At 38.0% G+C, this 17,817-nt stretch overlaps 1 protein-coding gene across 5 annotated transcripts in view; it reads right to left on the bottom strand.

Moving 5' to 3' along the window:
- Positions 1–1,242: 1,242 nt before the first annotated feature.
- The window catches only part of FER (FER tyrosine kinase), a 196,671-nt gene continuing 180,096 nt past the window's right edge, over positions 1,243–17,817 (bottom strand). For all 5 annotated transcript variants that reach the window (XM_075447292.1, XM_075447289.1, XM_075447290.1 and 2 more), the window contains 2 exons: positions 14,605–14,727; positions 1,243–10,391 (listed from right to left, as the gene is read on the bottom strand). In XM_075447292.1, the coding sequence (XP_075303407.1) occupies positions 10,249–10,391; positions 14,605–14,727 (266 nt within the window). In that variant the 3' untranslated portion in view covers positions 1,243–10,248. The remainder of the gene's footprint in view (positions 10,392–14,604; positions 14,728–17,817) is intronic.

Genomic DNA, 17,817 nt, shown 5'->3' with positions numbered 1-17,817 from the left:
TAATAAATTAGTCTCTCAGCAGAATTGTACCAGACCTATGTGCAGTCCCATGCTGTGTTGTCTTCTGTTTCAACACACATTGTTAAAATCAGCGGATGAGCTTTGGACTTACATCTCTCCCATTCATGATTACTGGGAGATGGTGGGGAAAACGATCTCAAAAAGTTTAAAAGTGGCAACAATAGTATTTTATTAAAAAACCCAAACAAAACCACCCAAAAACTAGGTACCTTAGTCCCACTTATGAACAAATGCCATCTCTTTGCTAACTCTTTCTTCAGTCAGGCACCAAGTCTTGCAAATTGCAGTGCTGTGCCAGCACACAGTGTGCTTAATAACACTCTGTAAGGATGCAGGTATACAAAAAACCGTCTGCCTTTTGCTGGGTGTTTAAACAAAGTGCATCTGCAGGGAGTATAAGGCTGTGGAAGAAGTTCTTTCAATGGGGTATTCATATTTCACATTACCCATGAGATCTCAAAAGATTCATTTAAAAATTTTTAAGGCATAATAATTCTGATTTTTTACCTCACTAGTAACTTTGGTATGGCACTCTTTATACTAAGAAGGGATCATGGAAATCAAAGACATTACATCAAAGTGTGGTGAAAACGGCAATTATTATGGAGATTGGTAAAATCAATCAAAGTAAAGCATGAAGTAGCTTTAAATAATCTGCTTTAAAACGCAACTTATATTTAGAATGTGAGTAACATGGTATTTTGCAATATAAAGGGAACAGAGCACTTGGATATGCCTTTAGATTGCTCCATTGCTCTTAACTGGAAATGGCTGTAGAATTTGCTTTGCTGTTGAGGTGCAGAATATGAAGGCTTGCTTTTCAGTGCCTAGCTTCTTAACACAATTCTGGCTTCAAGAGAAATGCGTGGTGTAACATCCTCGACACTGCAGAGCTCCAGCCCCAAAGTTCTCAGCCTGTTTCTACATTCTGCCCAGCAGGTTACTCCTTCAATACCTTCTGCTACACAAAAGGTAAATAAAAGTGCCAGCCAAACTGTGAGTGAGAATCACACAGATACGAACTCTAGAAGTTGTCAAAAAAATTCATATAAAATTGATTTTTTTCTTTGTGAAAGAGTATTATGAATTGTAGCTATTCACAGGATCAATGTTACTAGAGTTGAACTTCCACTTCATTACAGAAGCAAGTGAATAAACACAACCTGTACATACCAAATAAAATGACACAGCTTGATACAAATATTTTACATTTATTGGAACAGTACAGTAAAAAGGGGACTGCAGACTCATTAGTGGCAACTGGTCCATAGGAAAAGACAAAGGACTATTCAAAAAAGGTCCGCAGTTTACAGGAATATTGAAATTCTGTTTTGTAACAGCCTAGGAAAATAAAAAGTTAGCTTGAGTTCAAAAGTGTAACTTTAAAGTATATAAAAAATTGGCAAATAAATAAAGTTAAAATGCTATTCTATTTAAAATTATAAAGGACAGGCAACTGGCAACTGTATTACATAGTTCTAATTTTCAGACTTGCTTAAATGCCAGATAAACTCACAAATGTTGTTTCCCTTTTTTTCACATGTGTACTTTTGGGAAGAAGCACCCATTTCCAGTGTTATGTCTTATCATTCTGTTTCACAAATATATTATTTTTTAACAACAAAGAGTATAAAAGGTGCTTTACCTGATATTAAACTTGCTGGTGCATACTTTGGCACAAAATTGAACAGAAATCTAAACATGTTTGCAAATGGTATCTGTGCCCCACTCAAGGTTCCTGGTGTCAAAAGCCTTGCGTGTGCTAGCAGGTCAATGAACCAACTTTCCCTCCTTCCCCAACACCCCTCCTCTGTCTCCAGCTGCCTGCAATAATACAAAGGAAACATAACACATGCAACTGAAAAAACAGCAGTCCTACCAATCTTAGTCCAAGTTACACCTCTGGGAAGTCATCTGAACATGCATATAACTACACATTCCTTTAACGGAAGGGAGAAGACAGGTGTGTATTGTTGGCTTTCAGTCCTCAAAATTTCTTTGTAGGAGTCTGCCTGCCTTTGGTGTCCTGTGGGACAAGCCTGTAACATGAATCATTTCCTATTGTATGTTTATAGCATTTTAGTGAAAATTATGTGGGAAGCTTGGTGGAAAAAACAAGTTGTCAGTTACAGGTAATCATACAATTAACAGTGGAAACAGATACGTTTCCTCTCGTTGCTCCATCTATTAAAGAATTTCAATCTGTGACATGACTAAGCAGGAGGGAAAGGAAGGAAAATAATGCAGAGAATCCCCATTGCATATTGCATTTCTGCATTTCAGGAGAAAGAAAAAAAGGTCACTATTTCTGCTCAAGTACTACAACTTCAAGTGATTTAAGGAATTAGCCACACTCAGGGATACAGCAAACTCCCAGTCCCCCGGTGGATTTATTAGTAACTCTTAGCGAGCGTAGGCATATTATAAAGAGGGGCTTTGCAGACTGCAAGACCTTCCCTATGGCATCCTGGCTGCATCCATGCTGTGTATCAGAATCGCTGAATGCACCTGAACTGGCTACTCGAACTCAGCAGTTCCCTTCCCTGATAAACTAGCGAGGAACGAAGGTACCATCCTGTTGAGTTCAAGTCAAATACAAATATTACTATTGCAGAGATATCTTGAGCAAAGAATACTGCTGTTCAAATTGTACAACAGGTTTTAATTGAAATAATTAGTGATTTAAAATGCATTAAGCTGTATCAACTCACTCAACACCTAGTGAAAGATCATGCCCTGTAGACTTTTACTGACTTAGCAATGCTTATCTTCTAAAGTTGGAAGTCTCAGCACTTCATGGTGGTAGTGGCATAATCACCAGTATAAGTAAATGTTATATGATACACAGAAGTCATATATCTAAAAGCAAAATGGATTACAATAAGGAAAATTAACGCTATTTGGAAAGGTCTGCTAAGAAGAACAACATTTACAACCAGCCTTAGTTGGAATTCAGCCACTGCTATTAAAGATATTGTTTGGATTCGGTCTGACAGCAAAATTATTCCTTTTTCAAAGCATATTGAGCTTTACATTGTTCCCTAGTAGGAGCAGGATGCTCTGTATTGTAAACTATGCAGTCAGGAATGTTGTTTTTCTGTCTTTTACGATGTGGACAATTGAGTTTGTAACCTGATTAAAAACATGATTTGAACATGCTCCACCTTGATTCACAGTTACTTCAATTTTCATACAAACACATTACCACAGGTATCAAGGTATAACATCACTACAGTGTTTTTGAGTCAAACAAAAGCAGGGATATATTTGAACTTTCTGCCACAAGTAACTTTCGAAGGAAGTGAAAGTGCACTGTCTGTGGTACACGGCGCCATCAGAATTAGGAAATGTTTGGGTGATGCAGCAGGCCAGATTGTTACAGCAGAGTTCAGCTAGAACTGTAAACTTATTGCAGCCCTTTTTAAAGAGCAGAAAGATTATTTAAGAATTGAAGCAAAAGATCAGAGTGAAGTAGTTTAAATATCAGCAATCCAAGGATTTTGTATTACTACTGCATTTAACAATTATGGAATTCTTTATGTTGAGAAAGACTGAGCTGACCGTATATAAAGACAGTAGTGTGTACCTTTCTTTTTTTCGTGGTAGAAACTTCTGGCTCATACTTTCAACATGTGTAATCTAGAAGAAATCATTGATCAATCCAATTTTCCTTTTAAAAAGCATAATTGCCTTAAATTGATACAGGGTTTCAATGAAGAAGCATGTCCTGTCTCTCTTACCATACTCAGAAAACCTCAGTTACGTACTTATCTATAAAAATCTGTACTTCTAAAACTAGATGACAGTTCCAACACACAGCAATTAGGAACACTTTTTTCCAAGCCTTCTTTGCTATTAGCAATGTGAGTCCTAGGTTATCATACTGGTTCACAGGTCATATTTATCTATAAACACAAAGCCAATTATTGCAAGTTTTATTTAGAAAGCATTCATTTCTGGGAGGACAGAGGAAGAAAGAATGCAGTTCATGGCTCTTTTATGTGTTCACTTTACTTGAAACATTCAGGGTCAGGTTGATGTGGCTCTGAGCAATCTGATCTGGTTGAGGATGTCCCTGCTCACTATAAGGGGGTTGGGCTAGATGAGCTCTAAAAGTCCCTTCCAACTCAAACGATTCTATGATTCTATAACTGAGAGCTTTATTTATCCATCTTGTGTAAGTATGGCTGTTTTCGATTTAGAGAAGGCATACATAATCTGACATCTATAAATGAACTACTGTCTCATAGCTATAATCTGAAACAGCTGCAAAATAACAATCCATGTAGCTAGCAATCTAATTAGCTCTCTGTTTCACAACCCCCTCCCCAAAACATCTGAAAATGCTAATTTAAGTCCTGCCTAGATGATGTCTGGGAAATTGGTGTTCTAAAACAGCTAATAATACACAACTTCCTGAAAACGAAACAACTTAAGAGTTAACACCCAAGTTCTACACCTGGACATACATTCCAGTCAGAATTTTTTGTCAAAGAGACAGAAAGACGTAACAGGGACATAAAGGGGTAACTTAATTGATGGAGATAGCATTCCGCTGGAGAGAACAGTAAGTATATCTGTGAACCTTCCTGTTTTATAGATTAGTAGTAAGGCTAAAATAGAGAAATTGCTTATTCTTATTTGACAGAGAACCAAAACCAAGCTGGCTTCTAGCGTGAAAGCTGTGAAATTTGGAGGGATTAGTGGTGGCTTTATAGACAATGTCTAGCATCCAGCTCCTGTTTCATGTGGTGCTTATTATAATGAACACAATGACAGGGCTATGAGGATGATGAGGCGACTGGAGCATCTCTCCTACGAGGAAAGGCTGAGGGAGATGGGCTTGTTCAGCCTGAAGAAGAGCAGGCTGCGAGGGGACCTAATCTATACTTACAAATATCTGAAGGGTGGGTGTCAGGAGGATGGGGCCAGACTCTTCTCAGTGGTGCCCAGCAACAGGACAAGGGGCAATGGGCACAAACTGAGGCACAGGAAGTTCCGTCTGAACATGAGGAAGAACTTCTTCGCTCTGAGGGTGACGGAGCACTGGAACAGGCTGCCCAGGGAGGCTGTGGAGTCTCCTTCTCTGGAGATATTCAAGACACACCTGGACAAGGCCCTGTGCAGCCTGCTGTAGGTGACCCTGCTTCAGCAGGGGGGTTGGACTAGATGACCCACAGAGTCCCTTCCAACCCCTACCATTCTGTGATTCTGTGACTCCAATAACTGAACATGGACGTTAAGGAAAATGTGTGAGCTACCAGACAGAATTTGCTGTAATTTTCAATGAGAGAGTCTTCCCTTCCTTGGTCTGAAAATAAAATTGGGTGTTAATAGTGCACTAATCTGCAATGCTGAAAAGTATGTAAGAGATGGGAATCACAGGTCCATTATCAGTTTCTGGAAAGAAACCATGGCAATACTTCAAACACTGTTCACAATGTGGCAAGCAAAATGATTCTTCTGTTTCATCTTGGCGCTTTCAGCTTTTTAAGCTTTTTTTTTAAACTTTTTTTGGTTTTTTTTAGAAAGGAAAGCTATCCTTCGGGAATTCTAGTACAAGATTACAACAAGTGTTCTTTACTGAAGTTACTCTTAAAGAAGGTTGACAGTTTCTGACATGATGCATTTTTATTCTTAGTTGTTACTGATGATTAAGGACTGTTGTTTTACAGTAAATCTACAGAAGAAAACTAGAAGCAAAGATTTGTAACAGAGCTGTTCCAAATTTATCAGATCACTCTTCAAAACTCATGGTTGTTTGGAACTTGAGGAATACTGGATTTGCCCTGTACTTTCTAATTACTAATGTAAGTCCTGTATTCCTGAAAGTGAAGGACTGCATGAATATGATTCTAAGAAGAAAAATATATGTATTTTGGTTGGTGGTAGGTGTATTCCTCCCTACATATTCTTCCCTCCACATATCCTGACCTGCCCAGCAAGAATGCTTCCAACAATATCACATCCTTTTGTGTTTTAGGGAAAAAAAAAATTCATTGAACTCTTCTTTTAATAGCAAACTATTTTATGCTCAGTGTTAACAATGTTACAAATTTAAGTGCACTGGCATAACAAACATTTCTATTGCCTACAAACAGGACAGCTGTTAGAGAAACTGGATTCTTTCAATTAGCCTCTTTTTAATCCTTCTTTATAATGAGTTATCATTATTTGTGACAATCAGCCACTTTCAGAACTACTGCTCTTGAATATCATGTTTGATGACACTATCTACACATTAACTCATCTCTTCAAATATTGCACTGTTTCAAGTGCATCAGTGGCACTGCCATTTAGAGGATATGACAGCAAGAATAATGGAAACAGGGCTCGTAGTGAATCACTACTGATAATATCTGTGCAGCAGCACATCTGTGAAAATTTGGGCAGAGGAGAGACATTTTTAAATGCTGCTGAGAGTTGGCTACTCTGTAACCTAAGGAAAGTTTTTTCTTCTTTTGTATCTTTACAATGGGTGCAAAAGGGATAACAAAATTATAAGGGGTAACAAATGGATAACTTCATAGTTCTAGTGATGTGCTTGTAGATTCTGAGTAAGCATAACAGGTGGTTAAAGACATGGATGAAAAAATACTCAAGTGTGAATAACGTAATACTTCCTTAACCAGTTTTCTGTTTCTCATCAGTAAGATCAGGCTTACTTTACAAACTGCAGTTCATACTGACAGAATTCTGGTGATGCATGTTCCAAGAACAACTTCCTACAAAAATGTCAGGCAACTCTGCAAAAAGGCAGATTTTTGTTAAGAAGAAATGCAATATAACTGTAGTTGTAAAATGAAAAACTACTTCATTGGTTTCGTTAGAAACTAATGAAAATGCGCATTTCAAAGACGATGTCTCGGCGAGATGCTGAGTCTACAAGATCACACATTGCTGAAGCAAGATTTGTTTTCAGATAAGACACTTCTCACTCTTTTACTTTCCATAAAATTGAAATGCTTAGGAATCCTCATGATTTCACTGATAACTGAACTCTAAAGTTAACACCTGTGCTTAATTTTTACTGAAAACAAACTAAGGATGCATTTTTTTCCCCTCAAAAAAATGCTTCTTAAAATGATGAATGCAATTCCTTTTCAAAAGATAAAAATATTAGATAACCTGCTGAATTCCATCTCATGTAACAGGCTGAGGTATTTCTACCTGACCCTTAACAGTATTAAGAGTTTCTCCCACTTAACAGCATAAAAAATTCAGCATTCCCTCAGGGTCTCCCCTGGTTGGGACAGTACTGGTGTAAGAACCTGCTTGAACCACTACACTTGCAAAAGAGACTGAGTCTTAACTTTTTTGTAAGTTCTCTGTGATAAACACAGTACACGAGCCAAATGACCAGTATACAGCTGACCTATGAATAATGCAAGACTAAGTCATCAAAAGTCCACAGAAAGCAGATATGGTGGCTTTGGTTCTTGAATACCTCACCTGTCTTTTAAATTTCATTGTATGGTAGATTTGTTTGTGAACTGCCCTGTGAGAAGTTTACGAATACTAAAAAACAGTATCTATAGGTATGGATTCTACTTCCTAAATTGTGTAATTGCAATAATCACAAGTGAGATTTGATGAACAAGTTCTGCCACAAACTGCCAAATCAATGGTAAGAAAACAGTTTAAACAACTGAAAAGTCATGTACCTATGTTTAAATTTATTTTATACCTATGAACTTATTCTGTTATTCTCCCAAAGAGTTATTATTTTTTGAACTGAACTGATGCCTACTTCAGGAATAATAATAAATTTTCTCGCTACTGTAGAAATCCCGTGTTTTGAATGTCTTTAAATTTAAATAGAAGTGTGATATGAATTACGAACGTTAGCTATTTCAGAATAAAATATGAGTACAATTTTTATCTTTATGTGAGAGCCAGGATGGTGACCGGTTAATTTAAGACAAACGAAATAGTATTTTATTTAAAAAAATAAAACAGTATTTCTTTGCTGTCAAGAGGGCATATAGCAAAGAAACAGTTCATCTCTTTCATAGAAGAATATTAACTCCCCAGAGAAGCTATGAATGCTGACAGAGGAGACACTGGTATCCTTACTTGCAGATTGCAGTGATGCATACATAAGGACCTGCAGTTTGATGAATCCTGGATTTTTCCAAATGATTGTGGAACATTCCTTAAATCTCAGTACACTTGCATTTGTATTAGCATACTAGCAAATTAAGGCACGAACTTTGTGTACTACTTAAAAGCATACAAACTAACAAGAATGTTTCCCATTGCTCTCGAAAAATATCTTTGGGAATCTTGGGAGTACTGAAGTAAGTAAATACACCCAGTATGCTTATAAGGAAGTTTAAATTAATGCCACCACGTTTTCCAAGCACTATACCTTTCTGGGTATATAAATGCTTCCTTAGCTCCAAGAAAAAAATTGCTTAAGAAATGCAAGAAGCACTCACCCTTACTTATACTTGGATGCTGACAGTTCCACCTCAAATACAGGTGATGTGCTCCAGCATGATCATTCATTGTTCTAATTGGACACTAACTCCAATGTAACAGACAAACTCTTCCTAGACTACACGTATTTTGGTCACACATAGCTCTTAACCATTACCACTCAGTACTACTATAAATACACTTTAGAGAGCAAAAATATTGTGGACAATAGAAAAGTCACTGTAGCAGAAATAAAAATGTAATGTAGCCACTGACTTCACTACATCTCAGTCCCACCGCAACAATAAAATATAGGACTAATTAACATTCCGGACACTGTGTTACTTACAGTCCCTGTTTCTTACTTGCATTAGCAGCAACTGGTATCATTTGATCTGAAAAAATTTAGTTAATTCTGAGAAAAAATTCAAGCACCTTAACTCTGGAACTCAGATCAGGACACTGTAACTTGTTCCTATTTCTGTGTAGAGCCCTGGAACATCATTCCAGCTGCAAAGGGAACCCAGAGCCAGAGTAACAAACTGTGCCTGCCTTCCCTTAGCAAGTAAGTTTTTACTCTTTCTGGTGGAATTTTTTTTTGTATATATACAAGGTTTTTATTCCTTGTGACATTTAAAACTCACCTGTCCCCAGTGTTCTGAAATCTGATGGCAATGATTTAAAGAAGTTAGGAGGTTAGTATACCTCCTCTGCCTTGCTCAGCCTGTCGGAGGCTTTAAGCATTCTTCTTCATTTTGGTTTCTTGAACAATTTCCTTATGCCATGCAGAAGCAGTATTTTCCTTTGGACACTACGCACGGAATAAACTCTTGCTTAGCACAAATCCAGCTACATTCTGAGAATTATTACCAATTTAAGGAAAAAAATCAGGATCAAAAGCAAATCTAGCAGTTCACATCCTTTAACTTCTCTAAGATCAATAATATTTGTTCTCTGCTGCTATCGTTAGTAAATGTCTTTCTGTTGGCCTACTGCCTTTACATATTCTTTGGAAGGCAGACGATTCGCAGTATTTCTTAACGTGTAGTCAAGACTTGATATTGGGGTTTTTGTTTCTTAAATAAAAGCAGGTCATTGTAAAGGACACATATTACTGAATTCTGGTGGCTTTGTAGGAAGAAAAGGAGTGGCTTAAGTAAATCACATTAAAAGTAGGAATTATTTACTACATTATGGTAAGAAATGCACAAGTAACTCGATTTTCTACATAAGAAAATTCTGGATTTCACTGTTCACTTGCATCCAGAATCTAACTGAACTTCATCCTTAAAACAAAGTAACACCTAAAAATATCAGTTGCAGAAAGAATTTTAAAAATACAAAAGTTTCTAATTGAAATACTTGTCAAAACTGTCTTCAGTTTTAAGGCCAATATGTATGACACCGCATTAAAGCGCTGCTGGTGTTGACATACAGGACAAGGATAGCGAAGTGAGAACACAGCTTAAGGTAGAAAACCTCTGAAAAATGTCACTAGCAGTTACTTGCTGTAAAACAGACAGAAGCCACAGTCCCTTACATCTATAGTACGTGCTTTTCTATTTACATGTAACCTAAATGACAATATTACTGTGACTGGATATATAGCATTTCGCAGTAAATGTCTTTAATGCAGGTGTAGACACCATTCAAGATGGTACACATGTATGTAAAAAACAGTTAATTTCAAAGTAATCCTAGAAGAATATTGCAGATAATGTTGTATAAACGCATAGTGTTTGAGGGGAAAAAATTACTTCACTGGAAAATAAAGTCCCACACACTGAGTTTGGCACTCTTTTATCACTATGTCACTTTCTTTTTGATTGAAGACAGCTCTTTCTGAATCTCACTGAATTTTGGCCGGTTTTCTGGTTTGTAGTCCCAGCACCTCTGCATTATTTTATATATTTCTTCTGGACATTTTTGTGGTGCTGACATTCGGTAGCCTGGTGCACAAAAAAAGGGGAAAATGTTTAGTATTGAAAACTGATGCATATTAATAAATCTAAAAAGAAATGAGCGAAGTTCAACGTCATTGCATTAAAAAAGGTCTTCAGGGTAATATGAGGAAAGTCTTCAATATATAACCTATACAAGACAGATAATTATTAAACTAGTCAAAGTTCAGATACCAGTGACACCAATGACATTTAAGCTGGGCATGGTAAGTTGTCAGCACGTTTCTCATCCCTAAGGGCAGCAACCTGCATAGATTTGTTTCCTGTACCTTAAGAAGTAGCTACCCTCTAGGTTTTACTTGTGTTCCCTTTTTTCCCCCCACTGAGGAAATGAATAACAAACATTAAGATGGGACTAAACTTCTTTGCTCTTTCTCAAAATGCATCAACTTTTATTCTCATGCCTCTTCCCTTTTTTGTCTCCTTAAGAAGTTACCTCACAATTGCACTTAATCCATTTATTTTTCCTCCCTCCCATTTTCTTAGCTTTTACATTTTCCCATCATCTTAGCTCTCTTACTGTTCTGGTTTGTTTGGATAGGCAGTGGCACCTCTCACCTGAAGGAAGTCTCTGACTTGGTGATGAGCAGCAGAATGAGCAATCAGTTAAGTAAATTAGCAGCTAATCATCCAGAAGCTACAGATAAGTGGCAGCTCCAGTTTATCATCTATACCTGGACCAAAGAGATGTACTCACAGAAATGCAGACAACTTCCTGATGAGTAGGAAGTTGAGAAAAAATGCCAGGAGGACTGCACGGATGAACAAGGAGCTCCTGGACAAATTCAAACACAAAAACAGGTAATGTGGGAGGAACACAGAAACACTGCCTGAGCATCCAGGGAAGAAGTCCAGAAAGCTAAAGCTGAATAGGATTGAATCTGTCCAGAGATGTCAAAAACAACAAGCAGGGCTTCTTTAAGCATGTAGGTGACAAAAGACATGGAAAAGAGTGAGGTATTGAATGCCGCCTTTGACTAAATCTTTACTAGCAAGACCGGCCTTCGGGAATCCCAGGCCCCAGAAAACAGGGAGAAACTCTGGAGCAAGACAGACAAACGCTTGGTGGAAGAGGACCTGGCCAGCCAATACTTATGCAAAATGGACTTACATAAGTCCATGGGCCCTGATGGGATGCACACGAGTGCTGAGGGAGCTGGCTGATGTCACTGCAAGGCCACTTTCAATAATCTTTCATCCATCATGGTGACTGGGAGAAGTGCCTGAGGATTTGAGGAAAGCAAACCTCACTCCTATCTCCAAGGAGGACCCAGGGAACTGCCAGCTGGTCAGCCTCACCTCGATCTCTGGGAGCCACTAATCCTGGAAACTATTTCCAGGCACATGAAGGACAGGAAAGTCATCAGGAGTAGTGAGCCTGGATTGACTAAGGGCACGTCATGCTTGACCAACCTGATCACCTTCTATAATGAAATGACTGGTTTGGTAGGCAAGGGGACTTCAGTATAGCTTTCAGCACTGTCTCCCACAAAATCGTTATGAAGACGCTGTTCAATTATGGGCTGGATGAGCAGACAGTGAGGTGGATTGAAAACTGGCTGAACAGTGAGTCCCAGAGGGAGGTAATCAGTGGCACAAAGTCCAGCTGGAGGCCAGTAACTACTGGTGTACTCCAGGGATCAATACTTGGTCCAACCCCATTTCAACATCTTCATTAATGATCTGGATCATGGGGCAGGGTGCAAGTTTGCAGATGACACCAAACTGGGAGGTGGGGCTGATACGCCAGAGGGTTGTGCTGCCATCCAGAGGGACGTAGACAGGCTGGGGAAATGGGCTGATGGGAACCTCACGTAGTTCAACAAGGGGAAGTGCAGAGTCTCACAGCTGGGGAGGAACAGCCCCAGGCACCTGCACAGGCTGGGGGCTGCCCAGCTGGAAAGTGGCTTGGCAGAAAGGGACCTGGGGGTCCTGGTGGACACCAAAGGTTGAACACGCACAAGCAACGTGTCCTTGCAGCAAAGGAGGCCAACAGTACCCTGGGCTGCATTGAAAGAAGTCTTGCCAGCAGGTCAAGGGAGATGATCTGTCCCCTCTGCTCAGCACTGGTGAGGCCACATCTGCAGTACCGTGTCCAGTGCTGGGCTCCCCAGTACAAGACATGGACACACTGGAGACAATCCCATGAAGGGCCACCAAGATGATGAAGGGACTGAAGCAGCTCTTAAATGAGGAAAGGCTGGGAGAGCTGGGACTGTTCAGTCTGGAGAAGAAAAGGCTCAGGGGGATCTCACCAATGTATATAAATATCTCAAGGGAGGGTGCAAAGAGGACGGAGCTAGGCTCTTTCCAGTGGTGCCCAGTGATAGGACCAGGGGCAACAGCCACAAACTGAAACACAGGAGGTCCCCTCTGAACATCAGGAAACACTTTTTTCACTGTGAGGGTGACCAAGCACTAGGACAGGTTGCCCAGGGAGATTGTGGAGTCGCCACCCTTGGAAGTGTTCAAAAGCTGTCTGGACATGGTCCTGGGCACCGGGCTCTAGATGGCCCTGCTTGAGCAGGGAATTGGACCAGATGACCTCCAGAGGTCCTTGCAGACGTCAACCATTCTGTGACTCTGTGATTCTATGAACTGTTTACCATATGTAGCTCTCTAAGCAAATGACAGACAGTTGACAGTAAAGTGGAGTTGGCACATAGGACTCTACAGCTAAATGCAGCACTGTGACTCCAGACTCGCTGCACAGGCCTCTGCATCTGTGTTTCTACGTATATAAAGAGTATAAATGACATTGGCCTGATACAATAGGTAAATCTGAGAAATATTTTTCCTTTGTTGTATTGTATGCATCTTATCTAGGTGCTGGATTAATACATGTAACTTCAACAGAGAATGGCCGGGCTCTAGGATAATTACATAGAAGATAACATGGAACTACCTAAAAATCATTTTCTTCACAAAGTTTCCCCTAGTAACTAGTTCTTCAAAACAGTGCAGCAACTACTTTTTGTCTTTAAAGTGAAGTGATTCTATGTACTTATTTAGAACTGAAATTGTTCTGGTTTAAAGCAAGCGTTCAAGTGACTAACTTCACTGAAGGTTCTTACTGATTGAGTAATTGAGATAGGTAGCATCAGGAAGAGAATCTGGAGTGTCTTAGCTGACTGTCCTAAAAGAAGAGCTACTATATACTGAAAAATAAGAAAACAGGCTGATAAAAGAAATGAAAATTCTGCTAAAAAAAAAAAAAAGAATTGCTGACGGGCCAGCAGAACTATTTCCCCTACAGTATTAATAGCTGAAAAAGCATAAACATACTTCTAAATCTTTGAATCTTACCAGTTTCACGATTTTATTATTCTCAGTGGATTAAAATGGAACCTCAGTACTTTGGTAGTAAAACTTGTTTTTACAAACGCTCCTCTGCTCTGGAAAACATTGGATTTTTTGATTTGGCCTTTTAAGGAGGAACTATGATGGTCATCTAGGCCTTTTAAGGAGGAACTATGATGGTCATCTACAGTGCTCATAACAAACACTGGCGATCCATATAAAACAGCAGACTAGTTTGCATTTTTTTAAAATCATTTATCAGTTTTACTAGCTTAGAACCTGTTTATGAATTACACAGTAGTATTACGTAAAGGAGGAACAGTTCTGAAATGCCACTAAAGATGATGAAAATAAATCCAAGTCCTGAAATCCTGCTCACAGTTATTTGCTACTTTAAATAAAAGCCTTTTGATTATTTCTAAAAGAGAAATGTGGCTTTCAATGCTCAACTAGCTTACCATTCTCCACCATAATTGCTAAATTTCTGTCTGAAATGCTTTAATAGAGAAGATGGAATGATAAAGATTTTTTTCTTCTAGCCATTTAGAATATTTACACCTGTATTAGCATAATCTTAAATAATTCATTCTGGTCAAGCATCAGCTTTACACAGCAGTAAATTCCTCCTCCCCATCTTACCTTTTAGTTCTGCAACAGTGAGAATCAGCATGCTATAAGTCTTCCATCCTTTAAGTCACTGGTCAGTATATTGCTTTTTTGAAGAAGCCTGTATTTTACACTAGTCCTCACAGAAAGCTAGATTCAGCAATTAAAAAATCTCATGATATTTTTGCTAAAGTTGCTGGATAACTTGTACGTTATTTCTTCGCTATTTTACACTGTACATACTACATCCTTATGGATTTACACAGCATTTCTTTCACTCCCTATGAATAACTACCTTTCTCGACTTGTTCACGTGCTTGTTGGTTGGTCATTCCAGGGTATGGACATACTCCTAAACTGAAGGTCTCCCACAAAAGGATTCCAAAGCTCCATACATCACTCTCAGATGTGTATCTCCCTAAGAAAAGGAGAGAAAACCCTCAGCTTAATGTACAGAGAAATTAATGTGTCAGATAATTATGGCCCGAAATTTTCTGTAAATTTAAAGTGTTACTTTGGCAAGCTTTGAGTTGTAGGTACTAATAATACATTCTGCAGATATCAAAATCTCTTGTATTTCAAATGATAAACAAATTATCTTAAGGTCAATACCTAGGAAAAATACAAGCTAACTTAAACGTCTACAATTTGACAGACCCTACCATGTCAGTTATTTTTCATGCATGTTAAGAATTTCTTTCCTTTTTAATGTACTAAACATTTTTTTCTCTTTTAATGTAAAAGAACAGAAGAATGTCAGGTTTTTTGCTTCCTTGCTTATAATCACTTTCAATTCATACGATACCTTTAAAAAAATTACCTTTCCTAGTTCCCTAATATAGCATGACAATGAGTATTCTGAGAGGAGCTACCATCAACATAGTTTGTAACCGCGAAGAGGGCCCGGTTTTTACGCTTTCAGAAACTGTTCTCTTAAAATGAAAGTATAGTTGCTTCAACTTGTTTACTTTGGACCCTGAAGAACTAATGCACTCAGTTAGTTAAGGAAAAAGAAAAAAAAAATCTGGCCTGCTGGTTCCACTGTTTTCAGCTGTGCTTCAGAGATAGCAAAATAGATTGTTGATAGATAACTGAATTCCAAACCTTTTGTGTAATGAAAACTTTATGTTATGGGAGAAGAGGAGATCTTGGAGCAGATATTTCTATTCACGTTAAGAAGGACAGATTCACATCAGAAAGTTAAGGCTCCTAGCCCTTTGCAGCAGGATTTGTGAAAATGTTACTTTAAAAGTCCATTTTCAACACTACTTTTAACATTTTTCTAGACTGTTTTTCTTTGTTCCATACTATTACATTGTATATATGTCTTTATTCTTTAAAATATACATATGCTTGTGAATGTATTGTTTGTTCATTGCTAATGATTAAACAAACCAAACGAAGTTACTTCTGACTAAAAAAAAGGAAAATACATGTAAATTATAGTGACAGTTGGTGACAGGACAAGTGTTCTGACGTCAGAAAGTTCAGTTTACTGTTAAACTATGTATCACTTCCAGCTGCGCTGCATTAGCTTGTGTGCCTGGTAGATGGTAATTACGGACATTCACTACGCTCTTTGTAGTAAGATTAGTTTTCTTGTCTATGTATCAACTCTCTTCAGAGTTTGGCATCCAGCAATTTAACACTTTTCACTGAAACAATTCAGTAGATACAAGATAGGTGATTATTTTTTTTTAAATAAAGTACAAGTTCTGCACATTTAATTAGCTTTTCCACCATGACAGTATCTGGGCAAAAAAAAAGGCTAGTTTATTCACAAAAAACCCTCTCTACACAGTAATTTATTAACACGGCAAACAACGTAAAGCGTTGTACTGTACTGTAATACATCTTAAATGCGTATATTAATTTTGAGAGAACAGCAAGCAAAAATACCCTACACTCGGCCTAAATAAGTAATTTCATTAGGAGCTTTTCAAACATTTTTTTTCCACTTGCTGGAAGTGATGGGAATCATATAGCACCAAGCATAAATAACAGTATGGAATGGCACTGAACAGCACCCACTGAACCAAAGGTTCCATCTCCCACAAGCTCCAGCAGCATCAGGATTTCGCTTATGACTTCATACGCACTTTCCTAACCACTCAGTTTGCTCTAATCTGGTTTCTAGACTTCACAACTTGGGTTTTTTTTATTCAAAATATTTTTGTGACTGTTACTAATTTGTCATATACAGTGAATCCAGAAGTGAATAAAAAATTAACTTTTACACAGTTGCTTAAGCACTGTATCATTCCTGTAGTGGCCAAATAACCCTATCCCTGATTTTCTTCCAACTCTTAAATCTTGCCATTAAGAACTGACATGGACAGTGATTGCCAACTAGTTCTGAAACATTGAAGATTTAGTTCTATTTCACTCTGTTATCCTTAAATAACTTCAGCCTTACCTACACAAATTAATGCAATACTTATGACCATGTAACTAGGATGGTAAATGGTAAACCACAAACCAATTATTTTTACTCACATCTTTCAAGGGATTGGAAAAACAATCCTTCAAAAACACATAGAAACCCTCCACGATATTTTGAAAGTTGAATATTAGACTGCTGAACACATTAACAAATGTTTGAGAGAGCGTATTTTCCAAACACTACAGAAAATCCCTTGAAGCTGCTTGAGTATGTATGCATTTTAGAAAACACAAAGTAAGCAGATGTAAATCAACTATCCTTGCCTCTCCTGTACCATACAGAAAAAAGACTTAAAAGTACAAAGTAAGCCTGTTTCCTGCTTAATGCAATCCACTGGACTGCATACAGCTAGGAAGGATAGGTTGCCATCATATATCAAAAAAACTGTACACATTTCTGAAATAACAAGAAAAAAAAAATCAAAACACCTCTTATAGTGGAACAAACACCCAAAACGGGAAAGTGTGTTCCCCAGTGAACACTATCTACACTAACACCTCTTAGAATAATTGGCAATACAGGATCAATTACTGTAACTAAATTTATTACTATCCTTCCAAAGGGAAGATCTGCTTTACTGTGTTGCAGCATTAACTCCTGCAAAAGTGCTAATGAGAGAAAGCATTTTGCTATCCATTAGAAGTCACAAACTTATGATGGTCAATGCATGATTTAAAAAAAAAGCTTTATGAGATGGCAGATATATTTACTGACACTTCAAATGAATAATTTAAAACAATTTTTTTCTAAGTACTCATCTAAAGAACTGCTTGAGAGAACTACATCCAAAAAAAGGCGCCATTTATTTAATATGCTGCTTCTTCAGAGTCCACTTTACTTAGAAGAACTTGTTTTTCTAGTTTCACATAAGCTAAATACAGCAGTTTCTGGTTTTGTTCTGGAACTATTACCCACATAGTATGGACCACTTCTCTCAATCAGAAATAATGGATTTTTTTTCCCCAAAGTAACTGCCTAGCAATATATAAAAATGCAGGTAGAGAAAAGCTGCAGTTAAAAGAAAAAAAATCAGTGACTGTACTTTTCTCCAATGCAATGATTTAT

The sequence above is a fragment of the Opisthocomus hoazin genome, chromosome Z (genome assembly GCF_030867145.1).
Source record: "Opisthocomus hoazin isolate bOpiHoa1 chromosome Z, bOpiHoa1.hap1, whole genome shotgun sequence".
Classification (NCBI taxonomy): Eukaryota; Metazoa; Chordata; class Aves; order Opisthocomiformes; family Opisthocomidae; genus Opisthocomus; species Opisthocomus hoazin.
The sequence above is the reverse complement of the archived record's forward strand: the minus strand, read 5'-3'. Positions and strand labels throughout refer to the sequence as shown.